Source organism: Nycticebus coucang, chromosome 1, assembly GCF_027406575.1.
Source record: "Nycticebus coucang isolate mNycCou1 chromosome 1, mNycCou1.pri, whole genome shotgun sequence".
Classification (NCBI taxonomy): Eukaryota; Metazoa; Chordata; class Mammalia; order Primates; family Lorisidae; genus Nycticebus; species Nycticebus coucang.
In genome coordinates this window covers 6610216-6628646 of record NC_069780.1, presented here as the reverse complement: position 1 = coordinate 6628646, position 18431 = coordinate 6610216, and the positions used below count along the sequence as shown (strand labels likewise).

The window sequence follows — 18431 nt, the reverse complement described above, 5'->3', positions numbered from 1 at the left end:
TGCTTGATCTTTACCTATGAAGGATCCATCATGTCACCAAGATTTTTAGCAACACTTCATAACATTTGTTCTATTTCCTACTCATCTATTTCTAATATACTACCTAAATAGTATATTTATATTCCATCTATTACAATTTTCTAAAAGGAATGCAAGTCTAAGAGATGGATATGGGCAGACATTCTCAAAATAAAATAGTCTGATTCAAACGGAATGAGATCGAGCTGTTGTTTTTAGCTTTTTCATTTATCTTCTATCTTTAGAGAAGGGAGATAGAACCGGCTGGGAAGTACACACTCTCCGTAGGCATTACTTAGCTTACATCATAACTCATAAGACTCAAGGCCATTAGAGAAGCATTTGGAGAAGATGGAGATACATTAGAGATATGAGAGTAATTTTGGAAACAAATCTAACATAAAATGATTTGAGTCAAAGGGTAAGAGGAAATTCACTGAATCACAAAATAAACCTTAAGTTTAACAACTTAGGGTATGAGCTTATATTCTTCCCCTGAAACCAAAAGCTTGTAATAGTTTTATGTTGCAAATATGTATCCCTTAGAAATAGCCTTAATGGGCCCGGTGCAGTGGCTCATATCTGTAATCCCAGCACTCCTAGAGGCTGAGGTGGGGGGATCCTCTGAGCTCAGGAGTTCAGGACCAGCTATGCAAGAGTGAGACTTCATCTTTACCAAAAATAGAAAAACTAGCCAGGTATAAAGCTAGCTGGGTGTTGTGATGGGTGCCTGTCGTCCCAGCTACTCAGAAGGCCGAGGCAGGAGGATCACTTGAGACCAAGAGTTTGAGGTTGCTGTGAGCTAGACTGACAACAAGGTACTCTAGCCTGGAGCAAAAGAGTGAGTCTCTGTCTGATAATAAAAACAATAACAATAATAATATTACTATTTATCCTAAGGATCAGGGTGAGGGAGAGCAAGATCCTTTCTGGGCTCAAGTAACTTCAGGAAGAGCTTATGTTCAGTTAGTTCTTTGCCAACCTAATAACAGTCATCTAGACAATATTTTAGAATTGTTTATTTCTCAGCTATTTTCTAATTTTAAAAAGTGTATTTTGCTGATGTTATAAATCAATATGCATTCCATATGAATTAAAGCAATAAATGTAAAGTATTAAAAATGAATTAACAAAATGATTCCAAGGTATGCAAACATTAAAAGGAAAGATTGTTAATTTTGACTAAATAAAACTGCTTACATTACAAAACTACCATAAACAAAACTAAAAGGAAACTATAACCAGAAAAATATTTCCAATAGATAAAGGACTAATATCTACAATATAATATTTACAACATATAGAGTTTTTATATATCCAAATGAAGTTGGCATATACTCTAAAAGAAACGTGTCCCAGGCTTGGCGCCTGTGGCTCAAGTGGCTAAGGCGCCAGCTACATACATTTGAGCTGCCGGGTTCAAATCCAGCTGGACCTGCCAAACAACAATGATGGCTACAACCAAAAAATAGCCAGGCGTTGTGGCAGGCGCCTATAGTCCCAGCTACTTGGGAGGCAGAGGCAGAAGAGTCGCTTGAGCCCAGGAGTTGGAGGTTGCTGTGAGCTGTGATGCAACGGCACTCTACCCAGGGCGACAGCTTGAGGCTCTGTCTCAAAAAAAAAAAAGAAAAAAGAAATGTGTCCTAAAGATGTGGTTACAAATAGCCAATAAACATGAAAAATGTTCAAACTTATTTGTAAACAAATAATAACCACATATAAAAGTGAAAATGAACCACCAATTTTACATTCAAAATTATCAAATGGTGATGGGACAGGTGCAGTGTAATGGGCACCCTTGTTACCATACCCTTCTAATAAACGTGCAAATTGATAACTTTCTGGTTTTCCTTCCTAATTCACAGTTTCTTTTTTAAAATCAACAGACTTTTTTTTTTATTGTTTGGGATTTGTTGAGGGTACAAAGAATTAGGTTACGGGTGGTGCCTGTGGCTCAAGGAATAGGGAACCAGCCCCATATACTGGGACTGGCGGGTTCAAGCCCAGCCCTGGCCAAAACTGCAAAAAAAAAGAATTAGTTTACGCTGATCAGACTTAATTTTTTAAGAGCAGTTTCAGGTTTACCAAAAATTTGAATGAAAAATACCTGGAGATAGTTCTCATATCTGTGCATGTAGCAAAAAATCCTTGACGTGGAGCAGGTGAGGACAGGTAGACAGGGATATACGTATGACTTAACAAATGTTTATTTGCTAAATGGTTAACATTTGCTAGAGTTATGTCACATTTACCTTTCCTTTAGTTGAAAATAATAATGTAGTTTGCATAGAAATTATACTTTTTAAATACTAGAACTAATGCTTTCTTTGAGCACATAGTTATAGCAAAGTCATACTTCAAGTGATAGTTATAAAATTGGTGGAAATGTAATTTTCAGTTTCTGCATTTTTGCTCCTGTTTATACTCTTGGCTGTTTATTTTGCTCATCGTGTAAATATTTAATCAGAGCCTCTAAAAACTTTGACCACTGCTGAATCCATCTTATGTTTTCCCTGATATTCCTCCTGTGGTTCACTTGTACTAACCCTCTCAGGAAAACTGAAGAGAGAAAGAATTATCTTCTTGCAGGTAATGGTAGGTTCATTCTAGAGACAGTGCATTGCCCTTATTTGAATGTCAGTGTAGAAAGTGAAATTATTTCCTACCTGTATAGTAAGTTCCACAGAAAAAGGTAAAATGTCAAACTTATCCCACCTTACAAGAAGTTGAAAAACTATTTGGAATAGTTGAAAAATTATTTGGGAAAAAAGTTTGGCAGTGTCCATGTAATTTTTTTCTCTGAAGCTTACAAAAAGAAAGAAAAAGGAAACAGACAGAAAATACTCCTACTTACATCAAGGGGAGCATTGTAGATAGAACACAAGATTAACCCTGACCAGCTTCGTTTGGGTGGCTCTACCCTGGCACTAACACGTTATTCTTTGTCATAATCCCCTTCTGGCAGCCCTGGGTCAGTAAGTCTGAAGCATACCATATGCATTATGTTTTTATACTAAGGGGAGAGTGTTCTTGAAAACTTAATATGCACACATTAAATAATTCTCATTTTTTTAACCATCTTTGCAAAGTAAGAGTCATTTCCCTCATTTTTAAAGATGAAGACATTAAACCACAAAGAAGCATTTCCCTTGTAATAATGAACAACCAAAAATACAAGTTACAGGATAAACCCATCATGATCAAACCGAGTCCTTCCTCTGCAGTGCTTGCATTTTAACTGAAAGAGCAACATACATGTCATAAGTTTAGAAGACAAATGTTAGGATGAAGGCTACAAAACAGTGTCATTGGACTGGTTATAATTAATTGCTAAGTGAATAGAAGTGCCTGTTTTTTAAAAACTTTGTCTTATAAAGCACTGGTCACTCTCAGAGAACCTGAGTTCCATGATGATGCGGGGGGGGGTGGGGGAGAAGTTGGATCATTTATGATGAATGTCAAGGGCTTACACATTTTGACAATAATTGCCAAAGCTTATTCTTTCTTTCTTTCTTGTTTTTTTTTTTTTTTTTTTTTGAGACAGAGTCTCATTATGTCACCCTAGGTTGAATGCTGTGGCATCACAGTTCACAGCAACCTCCAACTCTTGGGCTTAAGCGATTCTCTTGCCTCAGCCTCCCAAGTAGCTGGGACTACAGGCGCCTGCCACAACACCCAGCTATTTTCTTGTTGTGGTTGTCATTGTTTAGCTGGTCCAGGCTGGGCTTGAACCCACCAGCCTTGGTACATATGGCCGGTGCCATAACCAGCACCGTAACCATTGTGCTACGGACGCCGAGCCTGCCAAAGCTTATTAAATGCACTTTCTAGTGGGCAGAAGATAAGAAGATACAAAGTCCATGTTAGAACTAAGGTGACTGAAGATTGAAGTAGGATAAGGTTTTATTTATCTAGTTTACCAGGTTTTATTCCACATTATATATTATGTGACCAGGACTAAGACAAGAATAAAGCCAGTATTTGGTACAACTGGGTCATCCTCTGAGAGACAAATGTTTTTATTCATGATTAAGGCACTGATTCTCATCTTTGTTTTTTTTAAATGAATGGAGTCAAATCTGATAATTTAATGAAGTCTAATTTATTAAACTTTACATGGACTCGTACAGTGACCATCAGTAAACTGGAAAGACCCTTTGCACTTCACACTTAGTCAGAACTCTTTTTTTTTTTTTTTTTGAGACAGAGCCTCAAGTTGTCGCCCTGGGTAGAGTGCCATGGCATCATAGCTCACAGCAACCTCTAACACCTGGGTTCAAGTGACTCTCCTGCCTCAGCCTCCCAAGTAGCTGGGATTACCGGCACCCACCACAACGCCCAGCTATTTTTTGGTTGCAGCCGTCATTGTTGTTTGGCGGGCCCCGGCTGGATTCGAACCCGCCAGCTCAGGTGTATGTGGCTGGCGCCTTAGCCGCTTGAGCCACAGGCGCTGAGCCTAGTCAGAACTCTTGATGCCTTCAGCTGGACGCTCTCTGTGACCTCTCAGTGGGGATGGGAAGAGGCCAGTAATGTCAGCTCTTTGTTAGCATGGCCCCTAGGAAAGGAAAGCCCAAATAACCAGAAATGTGCAGTATTTCCCCTCAGCAGCCAGCCTGTGCGACAGGTGTAGCTACAGCAGGGTGGATGTGTCTTGGGCGAGAGTATAGCTTGGGGGCCCACCAAGTCCACCTGCCCAACCAGGCCAACTTCTGACTGTCAATTCTGTTTCCCCTCTGGCTGTGCCTATTGGGAATGTCTGTGCTTCTTATTGAATAAATATGCCTTGGAGAATACTATCAATCTAAAAATCTTTCTCAAATGTCAACTAACACAGTTTAAAAATATTGGATCTCTCTTTCCTTATCAGTAATATATGGAGGGTATATTAACTTTTCTCTAAAGAGTGTATTTCTCAAGGTCTATAGCTTTATAAAATTAGTTTAGCTATAAACAAAGCACTGAGATTATCTTGCCCTGATGTAATTGATGTTAGTTAATGACATGGTAAGGGTGGTCATACAATGTTGTCAAAATTTTAAAATAAAAAAGTTTAAAATTAAATGTGTGTAAGTTGATCCCAAATATGTACACACGTGTATCCGTGTACTTGTGTGTATAACAGGGATATATATCAGTTAGATGTGCACTGTTGATTATTGATTGGTTATTATCGTTTATCCCTGTGTAACAAGGTGATGGGTGAATTTCTGTCCCTCTTCTTGCTCATCTGTCTTTCCGTTTACTTTTTTTTGCAATTTCTGGCCAGGGCTGGGTTTGAACCCGCCACCTCTGGCATATGGGGCCGGTTCCCTACCCCTTTGAGCCACAGGCGCTGCATGTTGAACTGTGTAATAGGATAGCATATGAATCTGAAAAATAAGCATCTTTGTTGTATAAATTGTTTTAACTCAGCACTCTGGGAAAGTGAATCCCCTGAAGGAGGATCCCACGAGAGACTTGAAACAGCTGCTCCAGGAGCTGAGAAGCGTGATCAACGAGGAGCCGGCTGTGCCGCGCGGCAAGGCGGAGGAAGACGCCAGCAGCCCGTCCCTGGGAGGCCTGTGTGTGGCCGTGTAAGGCTGTGTGCGCCCCGGGCCCGTGTGTTACTATCTGGGAGGATGAGGTTTAAATAACTTGAACGAATATCTGGAGTTACCAGGGAAAGCACTATGAAAATAGAGGAGTTAAGCAAAAATAAAACAGCTTGACATCAAGAAAAAATAATACGGTCATTCTGTTCAGGCAGTAGTCAGTGCCAGGTTGTAATTATATAACTTACATGTAATTACAAGTTACATTTGTGTAGTAACTTATAATTTCCAACCCATTTTGCTTCTGTACTTTTACCTAAATGTCACAACCACCATTTGAGATAAGGCAGGGTAGGTTTTATCCCATTTTATAAATGAGAAAAATACAAAAGGTTGACTTTTCCATAGCCACACAGTTCAATGGTGGAGCTGAAACTAGAACCCTGAGAACTACTGACCAGTCGAAGTGTGAGCTGATAGGACAGGTCTGGGCTCTCCCCACGTTGATGCCAGCGACCTCCATCAAAGTAATCAAAGGCCAGAGTTAGAAAGGATTCAGCCAGCTCACCAGCCCTTCCTTGTACACAGCTGCAAAAATAAATGAGATTCTCATATATTTCTATTTATTTTATTTATTTTTGCAGCTTTTTTTTTAATTGTTGGGGATTCATTGAGGGTACAAAGACCCAGGTTATAATGATTGCATTTGTTATGTAAAGTCCCTCTTATAATTGTGTCCTGCCCCCAAAAGGTGTGTCATACACCATGACCCCCCACCCACCTCTCTCTCATATGTTTTTAAATAGTGCATTATAATTTATTGTCACTTAGATTAGCTTAAGGTATTTCTGTTTTCAATATTATAACCCATAGCCGTAATATTCATTTTGTGCTTATATGACAAATGCCAGACAAATACTGTATCTAACAGTAATATTTTCTGAAATAGTACCTGTTTCTATAAACAATCTCTAGTTTGGGGGCACTGGCTCATGCCTGTAATCCCAACATTCTGGGAGGTGAGGGGCCGGGGCGGGGGTTCACTTGAGATCAGGAGTTCAAGACCAGCCTGAGCAAGAATGACACCCCGTTTCAGTGAGTTCATCTGATGGAGGAGCGTCCTGGGAAGCACAGAGGCACAGCGAGTGGGAGCTTGAGACCCTGCCCTCAGCACTGCTCCCTGCAAGGGGCGGCTGGGCCTCCCTGACCAGGTTCCAGCATTCCAGCCACTCCATGGCCAAGCCTGGATTGGACTGCATCCAATGCAAATATATTTGGTCTCTGCCTCGGAAGAGTTTAGGTTAATTTGCTATAATCCTACAAACGACCTTGGCGCTAAAGCCTAAACTTAGCCTGACTCTTTTCTAAGAGTTCACATTTCTGAGTTAATGAACTCCAGAGACAGCCCTTTGCAAAATTTGCTTAGAAGGTTAAAATACACAGTTGTGACTTAAAGACTTAAATACATGTAAACAATTTATTATTCTAGAAAGACTTGGAATCTGGAAGTTGTTCTTTATATAATTGAGAGTTTTTTGTCTCCACAGAGATGATGGAGTAAGAGATTGCATTACTGAATCAAGCCTGAGATCAGACATGTGCCGTAGGTAAAAAGAATCCCAAATTCTGAATGATATTAATTGTCCAAGAATTTTATATGTGGCCTATAATTCAGGAAGTCTGTTGTGACAATTTACAAGGCACTTAATGGGCATTTTGACTCATGGAAGGAAGCTGGTCTATTGTGTAACTAACTCTAAAAAGGATTTTAATGAAATGTACTAAAGTAATTCATTTTCTAGAAGTCAACTTAATAGACATATTTCAATTTTGAATCTTTCTGATGTTTACCCATATGAAGCTATTTTTATATGGTATGCATCCCAGACCAAAAATGGATGACTTTCTGTATATACAGATATTTACAGTGACTTATATAACTTGTGAGAAAAGGTGGTCCAGAAGGAAGTGGTAACAAGGCTCAATGTAGAATTATAAGAACCTTATTGAAAACAATTTTATTTTCATCAATAATTGAATAGCTGGATTTTTAAATAAAATCATTCAATAAGCATAAAGAAATGAAATCCATAACCCTAAATAAGACACTGATCAAAGACAACTTCCAAACATTAACTTTAGCCAAAAAGGAAAAAAGGCTAATATTAATTTGTTTTTCTTATAAAACACTGTGGCCATTGCTTAGACATCTTCAGCAGGTGCTCCCTGCCTGCTGTGTTAAGCATGTGATAGCAGAAGAGTCTCTGAAACTTGTCACCACTCTGCCTTTACTCCAGTGTATGCTCTCAGCAAGCCAGGCGACTTCTCATTCCCGAGAGTTCATTTCTCTTTGTCTTCAAGATTTTCTCCTTACTGTTTCCTTCAGCTGGGGGAGCCAGAGCCCCAGTCTCACTCTGTTAAATCTGTATGTATCTGAAAGGAATGTTCAGAGGAACAATTTTGTTTTATCATTTAGTTTATATTTATGATCTATCCTTCTGGCTCTCAGATGATATAATTTCACCCAAGAGAAAAATAAAATTTTTGGAATTTTTAAAAGGAAACAAAAACAAAACAAAGAAAATAAATTATTTCTCTCAAAACCTTTGTTACTTTGGTAAGAAAATAACATTATGTAGGCTTTGATTTCTCTTATCCTTCTACCAACAGAAGCAACAACTCATTAAGGGATTCCACCGAATGCAGCAAATCAAGCGAAACTCTCAGTAGGTAAGAAATGGTCACATCAGCCCCCAGTTTTAAAAACGTGCCTCTATCATTGTGCTGGGCGCTGAGAGTATAAGAATGAACAGGCCAGGTATGGGCCCTGTCTGCAAGTCGCTTGTAATCTTCAATGCTATTTATTGACTGAATGCCTGGACAAACTTATTTTTATCTTTTCTATTTTCACCACCTATAAAAATAGAGATATCTGAGCCCTCTTTCTTTCTTTCTTTCTTTCTTTCTTTTTTTTTTTTTGAGACAGTCTCAAGCTGTCACCCTGGGTAGAGTTCTATGGCATCACAGCTCACAGCAACCTCCAACTCCTGGACTTAAGCGATTCTCTTGCTTCAGTCTCCCAAGTACCTGGGACTACAGGCACCACCACAATGCCCGGCTATTTTTTGTTTGTAGTTGTCATTGTTGTTTGGTGGGCCCGGGCTGGATTCGAACCCGCCAGCTCTGGTGTATGTGGCTGGCGCCTTAGCCGCTTGAGCTACAGGCGCTGAGCCCCCTCTTAATTCTTAATATGAAAGTACATTTTGCTGTTAAAATCTAATTAGATGAGGGCTTATTCATTGCTGTATCTTCAACACTAAGCGTAATGCCTGCCACCTGGTAGCCATTCAGTAGATACTTGTTTAGGGAGTGAATTAAGATAGTATTATAAATATTTTCTTACTGTCTCTGCTACTTGATCAGAATACGGAGAACTTGAATTTTTCTGAATACAATCGCCCCCTCCGTGTCCATGGGGAATTGGTTCCAGGATTCCTGGTGAACACCAAAACCCATGAATGCTCAAATCTCTTCTATAAAATGCTGTAATATTTGCATATAACCAACTCACATCTTCCTGTGTACTTATTAAATCATTTCTAGATTACTTATAATACCTAATATAATGTAAGTAGCTGTTAAACTGTACTGGTTAGGAAAAAAAAGACAAAAAAGTCTGCGCATGTTCCATGCAGATGAAGCCATCCTTTTGTTTTTTCTCTAATATTTTTGATTTGCCGTTGGTCAAATCCATGAATGCTGTGCCCACTGATACAGAAGGGAACTGTATATCTTTCTCTCAGCCTAAAAAAAGGTGTTTTGATTTCTTTCTCATCTGGGTGCATGGCACTATTTCATACCTATTGTTGACTATAGCTAACTCCTGTATATTTTTATTATTAGTATTTTCTGGTTGTCTTAGACTTATCTCATTTAGACTAACAAAATCTGGTTGGTTGGACACAGTGGCTCATGCCTGTAATCCCAGCACTTTGGGAAGCCAGAGCCAGAAGATCACTTGAGGCCAGAATTTCAAGACCAGCCTGGGCAATGTAGTGAAACTTACAAAAAAATAAAAAAATTAGCTGGCCACAGTGGTGCGTGTCTATAGTTTAGCTACTCAGGAGGCTGAGGCAAGAGGATCAATTGATTGAGCACAGGAATTCAAAGCTGCAATGAGCTATTATAATGCCACTGCATTATAGCCCAGGGAACAGAGTGAGACCCTGTCTCACGGTGGCTGTAATCCCAGCACTCTGGGAGGCCGAGGTGGGAGGATCACTTGAGCTCAGGAGTTTGAGACCAGCCTGAAGAAGAGCAAAACCCCCATCCCTACTAAAAATTGAAAAAAAAATTGGCTCTGTGCCCATAGCTCAGTGGTTATGGTGCTGGCCACATGCACCGGGGCTGGTGGATTCGAACCCAGCCCAGGCCTAAGGAGGCTGAGACAAGAGAATCGCTTGAGCCCAGAAGTTTGATGTTACTGTGAGCTATGACATCATCGCACTCTGCTGAGGGCAACAAAGTGAGACTCTGTCTCAATTAAAAAAAAATAGAAAAAGATTAGCCAAGTGTGATGGCACACACCTGTAGTCCCAGCTACTCAGAGGCTGAGGCAAAAAAATTGCTTGAGCCTGAGTGTTGGAGGTTGCAGTGAGCTATGATGACACCACTGCACTCTAGCCACAGCAACAAAGTAAAACTGTCTTCAAATAATAATAATAATATAATCTATGAGGGAGGCACTATTTTCCTCTCTATAGTATAGGTTAGAAATGAAGACTCAGATTGCTTAAGCAACTTGCCAAGCTCATACAGCAGAGACACGCCACATTTGAACTCAGGTCTAGCTGGCTCCCATGCTGTGACCATAACTGTGTACTCTCTCTGGCTACTTGGGAAGGGACCAGTCATTGAAAAGGCATTGTTTCACAATTTTACAATTTCGTGACCGGCTTAATAAAAGACCACTGGGTCCTCATATCCATGCATGCATTTAATGAGATAACATCAGCTATCACAGAGCTTCTGGGTAGGTCCACTCTGCACCGGTGAGAGTGGAGTGCTAACCAAGTAACATCTTACTATTATAACGAGAACAGTTTTGCCTTCATAAGCCCCCTGGAAGGGAGCCAGCTTGATGGCTGCTGCTGTGACATTCTTACCCCGGCACCCACCTCAGAGGCCACAATGTGGTTCCCACCAATTCAGTGATCTAAGTGCGGGTTACAGTTTTATAAACTGATACTACTATTGCTAAGAGGATTTTTGTGGTTGTTTCTTTGGTTCTGTATTTTTCAATGAGTTACAAAGATTACGTCTCTTAGTATCAATGAGAAAAGTGATTTGGGTTTTATAACTATTATTACACAAAAATGAATGTTCTAATCATGATTGTTCCTTATAATATTTTCATTTTGCTAAATGTTCATAGATACTGTAAGCCAAAAGATAATGCAACTTTGAGTCGTCCTCCTAAATTATTTTATTTTAGAATTTCTGCAGTTCAGGGTTGTCATTGCCATCTTGACATTACAATTTCACGACTGGCTTAGTAAAAGACAACTGAGTTCTCAATCTGTGAGATATTGGAGAGAAGGGAGCTGGCTCCCTTCCAGGGAGCTTATGAAGACAAAACTATTCTCGTTATATAGTAACATGTTACTTGGTTTGTGCCCAACTCTCACTAGTGCAGAGTGGAGTTACCCAGAGGCTCTGTGATGGCTGATACTATCTGATCATATGAAAGCCATCAAGTTTGCCCGTGTTAGTTCCCTTCCGTCTGTGAATCCGTCTGTAGCTGCATTTGTGATGTGGATCTCACTTTGCCATTCTGTTGCTTCCAGAGACCCTGTCACGCTACACACGGGAGACATGGAAGATCCGTCCAGCTGCTTCACATTCCCACCCACAGGTGAGTTTCCAACAGAAGCACAGAAATGAGGCTGCGTACAACCCTGCAGGGGTGCCCCGTTTCCAGGAGAGTCAGCCTCTAAGTCCCCAGGAACTCTCGGGTCTTAGTTCCTAGTTGTCCTTTTTTCACCCATTCTGCTATATCCACCCTTCAACTATTCCTTGCAAACGTCAGGCAGCTTCCACGTGAGGAGGGTACAGAAGTTGCACAAGGGCAGATCTGTAACTGTTGGGTTTCCTGATAGATCCCAGGTCCCTAGAACTTCATTGGCACAGAGGCGCTCAGTATGTGTTTACTGAGTGGATGAAAGAAAAAGAGAGGAATCAAGACAGATGGTTCTTTATGTAATTTCTAAGGAATTATAGACAAGACGATCTCTATAAAAACAAGCTTTTGAAGGAAGAGATTGAAAGACAACAGAATCTGTTGAAAAACAAACTGGGATAACTCAGACTAGAAATAGAAAAGAAAAATTAAAATATAATAAAGACTTTTAAAATGAAAAATAAAAGAGGCACGACTGAAATGATAGTCACAGAGAAAATTACACAGAAAGGATTTTTTAAATAAGAAGGAAAAAATAATTCTAGAGAATATACTTGATTTGGAAGGATCTAACGTAATGGAAGACAACAAAATAAATGGGAAAGAATGAAACTGAAAATAATATTCAACAAAAATGTAGCTATAAATCTGGAGAATAAATAATGTAAGTAGGAAGAATTGAGGTAATGTGAAAAGAGATGAGAGAAAGATGTGTTTCCAGGTTTTTTCTTCTTTTAGAGAAGAAGTGTCTCTTCTCTGAAGGTCACGTGCCACTTGATAACCTTTTGGTCAGTGGTGGGCCACATACACAGTAGTGGTCCCCTGATTTACAGCGGAGTTGAAAAATTCCTACTGACTAGTGACGTCACAGCCGTCACAAAGTCACACTGCAGCACGTTGCCTTGTCTGTGCTTAGTTTGTTTAGATGCACAGATGCGACTGTGTCACTGCCGCCCGATGCCCGCCCCTGCCGTCCCTGCAGCTAGACCTCAGAGCCACAAGGGCAGGTCTCCTTCCTGTTCTCCTCCTTCCTAAGGCACAGGCCTTTTCAATTTTAGCCCAAACCTGGGACATTTACCAGAATATCCTCCTTTCTCCTATCATTGGGAACATTTTCTTACGGAAGTTTGACTTTTTTAAGAGGTGCAGTGTACTATTATTAATTAATTTTGTCCTTCTACTTTTGTCACTGCAAACTTTCAGCAAGTCCATCCGTGAAGAACTCGCCCTGCCGTTCGTTCAGCTCCTCTCCTAAGAAATCCCCAGTGCACTCGCTGCTCACCAGCTCAGTGGAGGAGTCGGTGGGCTCCGCGTCACAGTACAGGTGCGGCAAACCTGCTCATTCCTCTGAATCTGTCAAAGGTAAGGATAATCTGATATCTCTCGGGATTAATTCGTTTCTCACTCTGCTGAACCGAAAGTTCTTTTTACTCGGAACTGATAAGACTTTGTGTGCTGTTTTTATATGCAAGCCCTTGTTGACAGTGTGTTCCTTAAGTCTTATTTAAATAGAACAGCTATTGTGTACACATGTGCAAATTTAGTAAATTTATGTGAGTATTATATGTAAGTATTGTCTCCTTTTCTCTGACATGGATAATAGATTTTGCCTCTATTTTATTATAAGGTTTTGAATGTTTCAATCCTGTGAGTGACTTTTCTTTCTTACTGATATTCTTTAAACTTACAGGCCTCCTTCAATCTCTGTGAGCACAGGCATCTACTATACAAACCCGTCAACATTTTCTCATTTATTTTATTTTATTTTTTAATTTTTTTAGAGACAGAGTCTCACTTTATTACCCTTGGTAGAGTGCTGTGGCGTACAGCTCACAGCAACCTCTAACTCCTGGGCTTAGGCGATTCTCTTGCCTCAGCCTCCCGAGTAGCTGGGACTACAGATGCCCATCACAACGCCCAGCTATTTTTTTGTTGTTGCAGTTTGGCCGGGGCCAGGTTTGAACCTGCTACCCTTGGTATATGGGACTGGCGCTCTATCCCCTGAGCTACAGGTGCCGCCCAACATTTTTCCATTTTTTAAATTTTATGTTCACTTGTTATTTGATAAGACAAGGAAACTAGTTTGATTTCAAGTAAGGGCAGACCTGGTAAACAAGTGGGTGTCAAGACAGCGCCCATAGCTCAGTGGGTGGGGCGCCAGCCACATACACCGAGGCTGGCAGGTTCAAACCCGGCCTGGGCCAACTAATGTAACAATGACAACTGCAATAAAAAAAATGGCCAGGTGTTGTCGTGGGTACCTGTAGTCCCAGCTACTTGGGAGGCTAAGGCAAGAGAATCTCTTGAGCCCAGGAGTTTGAGGTTGCTGTGAGCTATGATGCCACGGCACTGTACCCAGGGCGACAGCTTGATGAGACTCTGTCTCAAAAAAAAAAGAAAAACAAAAGTGGGTATCCAATTTGTATATGTTGATTTAAACAGAAATGTTTCTCCTTGTGTACGAGAATGGCCTGACAGCCCCAGTGCTCTGTGACGCCACTCCCTGTCATGACAGAGACACGAGGCCCAGCGCACCACAATCGAGTCAGTTCTCAGTCTTTTCTGGTGGGGAACCTGCAGCGTAGGGCCACATGTGGATTTCTGGGTCCTTGAATGCAGCCTTTTGATTGAATCCACGTTTTATAGGACAGATGCTTCTTATAAAAGCATACTGTGCCTTCCTCATTCCTAGATGCTGACAAAGTACCTAATCACACACATTAGTCCACTTTCTTTTTTGCTATTTTTCTTTCTGTACTTGTGTCCTCCTTCATCTTATATGTTTCCAACCTATCCATTTAGTATTTTTTTTTTTTTTTTTTTTTTGTAGAGAGAGAGTCTTACTTTATGGCCCTCGGTAGAGTGCCGTGGCCTCACACAGCTCACAGCAACCTCCAACTCCTGGGCTTACGCGATTCTCTTGCCTCAGCCTCCCGAGTAGCTGGGACTACAGGCGCCCGCCACAACGCCTGGCTATTTTTTGGTTGCAGTTCAGCCGGGGCCGGGTTTGAACCCGCCACCCTTGGTATATGGGGCCGGCGCCTTACCTGCTGAGCCACAGACGCTGCCCCATTTAGTATTTTTAAAATGTAAAGTATTAGCCAGGCATGATGGCTCACTCCTGTACTCCTAACAGCAACTAGCAGCGACTAACGTGGGCACTGGCCTCACGCACATTCAGAAATGGTTCCATTATCTGTAGTCTTCTGGTCCATGTACCACTTAGTACAATGTAGTTAAATAATAGTAAATCTGATTGGTTTGAAACAAAATCAAATAAGCTAGTATTTCAATATTTAGATAAAATAGTGTTTTAAGGGCTGGGTGCAGGGGCTCATGCCTATAATCCCAGCACTGGGGAGGCCGAGGTGGGTGGATTGCCTGAGATCAGGAGTTGGAGACCAGCCTGAGCAAAAGCGAAATCGTGTCTCTAAAAATAGCCAGACGTTGTGGTGGGCGCCTGCAGTCCCAGCTACCATGGAAGGGGGCTGAGGCAAGAGGATCACTTGAGTCCAAGAGTTTGAGGTTTCTGTGAGCTCTAATGCCAGGCACTCTACCCAGGATGACAGAGACTCTGTCTCAAAAAAAAAAAAAAAAAATAGTGTTTTAAGGTTTAAATATTATAGCTCTTTTAGAATCCGTGTAGTATGGGTTTTTCTGGTTCTTTTATTTTAAAGGAAAAGCTGTATAGTCTACACTTACAATCACAAGCTTCTAAAAAGACATATCGAATAGACTTTTAATATCACATCTAAGCAATTTTCTAATAGATTCACAGTCTCCGCCAATAGAAACAACAGGAAAAACATGCAGGAAGCTTCAGAACAGACTGGAAAGCTTGCAAACTCTGGTAGAAGATTTACAGATGAAAAACCAAGGTACAGTGTGCACTTCTGGAGAAGTCTTTCCCGCTCGTAGGAATAGCCACCTTCCCTTCAGGTTAAGCCTCCTCTCTGCAGCCCACCCAGAGGACGCTGAATGAGCAATAAAGAAAGCTTTGTTAAAACATGACGTCTTAGTCTACGACTAGTTCCTGGATTAATCAGTTAATGTGACTGTGGGCAGGTCACTCTGGCCCTGCTCTGCCCTTTCACCTACCTAACAGGATTGACGGTCCTGCTGACTAGCCCCCAGGAGGACACATGTTCTGAGTGGCTTTTCACGTGGGCCTCTCTCACACGCTGTCTTTCTTGCCCTGTGAGGTCTGCAGATAAGCGTGTGCATGATGGTAGCCAAGACGGTATTGCAGTCAGTAGCCAGAAAGCAGAAGAATAGTATTTAGCCATGCACAGGCTTTAAGTTAGCATAGCACTGTAGGAGACTCTGCCATCCAATGAGTCACAAAGTAAAAATAGAAGCCACTGCTAAAAATACTAAAGCCCTTTGAATAAAAAAACTATTATAGTCTATTAAGGTGCTGGGCAGCTTGTTGGCCATAAGTTCTAAGTACCAGGGATATGGGCTGGTTATCATATTTCATGCTTTTGTGATGTAACCTTATGAATCCGGGAGACTTCGTCGGAGAGAAAAGAGATTTGGAGCACATCTCTTCTCTTATTCTGTCTTTCTAGCCCTAGAGGATATAAATTGCTAGGTGAAAGAAATAAATATTTTTCTATGGACACATATTTATAAAATAAATTTAACCTTATTAATAATAACAGTTACTATTCGCATTTAGTGAGCACCTCCCGACTCCATGCCAGGCCCTGTACTCAGACCTTCACTTACATTTTCTTCATGTGGCCTCACAACACTGAGAAGGGGGGAGTGTCATTGCGTCACTGGAAATGAGCAAGCGGAAGCTCAGAGCACCAGCGTCAGTCAGCGCTAAATCACACAAGGGAAAGCGGGGCTGGGACTTGGTCCCTGCGGCTCCTGCCTCCTAAATCCACATAGGCTTTAAGACACTAAGGTTAGTAAATTGTTGTTAAGGAAATTCCAAAGCCCTTTGGTAACTCCAGATCGCTGAGGTATACTATATATAAACATCAGTAAAACATTTCATTGTAAGTTTACTGTGAGTTTTCTTTTTAAAGGACAATGCCTTATCTTACTGGCCCTATTTTCATTCACACTTTAGTTTATATTTCTGAGTTTATCTGATTTATGCCACCTTGTAATAATATACATGGAAGACATGTTGTATTTGTCTAATAAATTTTAAAAGACCTTTTCATTAGGTGCAATGTCTATAAGGAATGTCTCTTAGAAATTTGGAAACAAATATTTTCAGGGAGGATTTGGGGAGTATTAGCAAAACATAAAATGCACATACCATTGACCAAGAAATTCCACATCTAGCAAATTATTCTATAAGACATGATTATACAAATGCACAGAAGTCTGCATACAAAAGTATTTACTATAAGCATTGTTTATGAAGAAAAATAAGAAAGTAGCCTTCTGTGTACCCTTTTGAGGTGTCTAAATTATCTTTAATTAATGTATACTAATCATTTTATAATGATTACGTTCATTTAAAACAACTGAAAGAGTATAGACTCACCTTCAGATCTGTTCCATAACACCAACTTTTTAAAAAATATGCTACATCACAACTTCTCTTGATCACAGAATATATCTTTTCTATACTAACTCATCTTTTAAGAAGCACATAACAGCATTTAAATCCTGAGTAGATTTTTCTATTCTAACTTTGTTTTGTCAACATTTTCAGCAATGTCTTCAATGATCAGAAATCAAGAAAAGAGGATACAGAAAGTGAAAGACCAGGAAAAAATGTTACTAAAATGATTCATTGCTTGCCTATTCTTTACAGAGAGATGATGCCCAATTAATTGTGGTGTTACTTATAATTAGTGCCCTGTGTACTTTTTTCTTTTTATGTGAAAATTTAATAAAAGATACCCTATCCTGTAAACTCTATTTTGAAATAAATTATTCTCGAGTGCGCTTACGGTAAAACTTCAAACATCTACTAGCTAGATTTGGAACTATTCATACATTATAATACTTAATATCTATAAAGTATGCATATAGTATAAGTTATTATGTATGAGGTATTACTATTACTTTATAAGGTAATTAAAAGGTATAATTTGTGCTAATTCTATTGGAATAATTGCTTGTTTTTTCTAATTGTTAGTGGTCCCAAGACAGTAGAATCTTTTTTTTTTTTTTTAGCTTAAAAAAAACATCTAGGGGAAACACTGCTTTGACATGGAAGTGAAGATGCGGTATAAGGCCCCAAACAGAAGGACAAACTCCAGCATACTGACAGGGACTGCTTCTGTGACCCTGAACTCACTGTTTGTTCTGTCAATATCAGTACAAGTAGTCAGATAACCAAGTATCGGGGCCCCAGTTAAAACTTGAGGAAAAATTTCTTGTTTTGCATGAATGGTAGAGCCACAGGGCAAAAAGAGGCCTGGCCACTGAATCTGGGCAGGGAGAGCTGCCCTCTGCCGAGAAGACCCGCTGCTATTCCATGAGCAGGGAAGGGGCTTCTGGAGCCGCGGCTGCTCCCATTGTCTGTTAGCAGCGATTGGGACCCTCACCACGCAGACGATAAACCAAGCAGGGCAGATGCCTTCGCACAAGAAAAGCCTCGTGTTTCTGCTTTCAACACCAGGTTAACCCTCTCAGCGCATCCAATTTTATTTTATTTTTTTGTTTCAAAAATATTATTTAACATCAGTACACAATATGTGACTTTCAGAAAAAATTTTGCTTTTAAAAATATTTTTGCATTAAAAGTTTTTAAATTTTTATTTTATTACTTTTCAAATCTGTTTGCATTTGTTAGTAGCGTCCAAGTTGTAGTTGAGCTGGTCCCCCAGGCGGTGTGCCATATACCCCTCCATTGTGCCCTTAGGTGGCTGCACACCAATGCCCCTCCCACCTCCCCCCTCATTTGGATGTGGTTGTATTTTCTGTTGTGTAAGAGTGTAGTTGTTCAT

General features: G+C 40.3%; 1 protein-coding gene across 3 annotated transcripts in view; it reads left to right on the top strand.

Moving 5' to 3' along the window:
* CCDC158 (coiled-coil domain containing 158) overlaps positions 1-17396 on the top strand; it is a 69818-nt gene extending 52422 nt beyond the window's left edge. The window contains exons 19-25 of one of the 3 annotated variants that reach the window (XM_053587985.1): positions 5431-5591; positions 7097-7156; positions 8220-8279; positions 11396-11463; positions 12712-12870; positions 15279-15386; positions 17189-17396. In XM_053587985.1, coding sequence (XP_053443960.1) covers positions 5431-5591; positions 7097-7156; positions 8220-8279; positions 11396-11463; positions 12712-12870; positions 15279-15386; positions 17189-17265 — 693 coding nt within the window. In that variant the 3' untranslated portion in view covers positions 17266-17396. The remainder of the gene's footprint in view (positions 1-5430; positions 5592-7096; positions 7157-8219; positions 8280-11395; positions 11464-12711; positions 12871-15278; positions 15387-17188) is intronic. The other 2 variants (XM_053588066.1, XM_053588140.1) reach the window with 2 other exon arrangements.
* The last annotated feature ends 1035 nt before the right edge of the window (positions 17397-18431 follow it).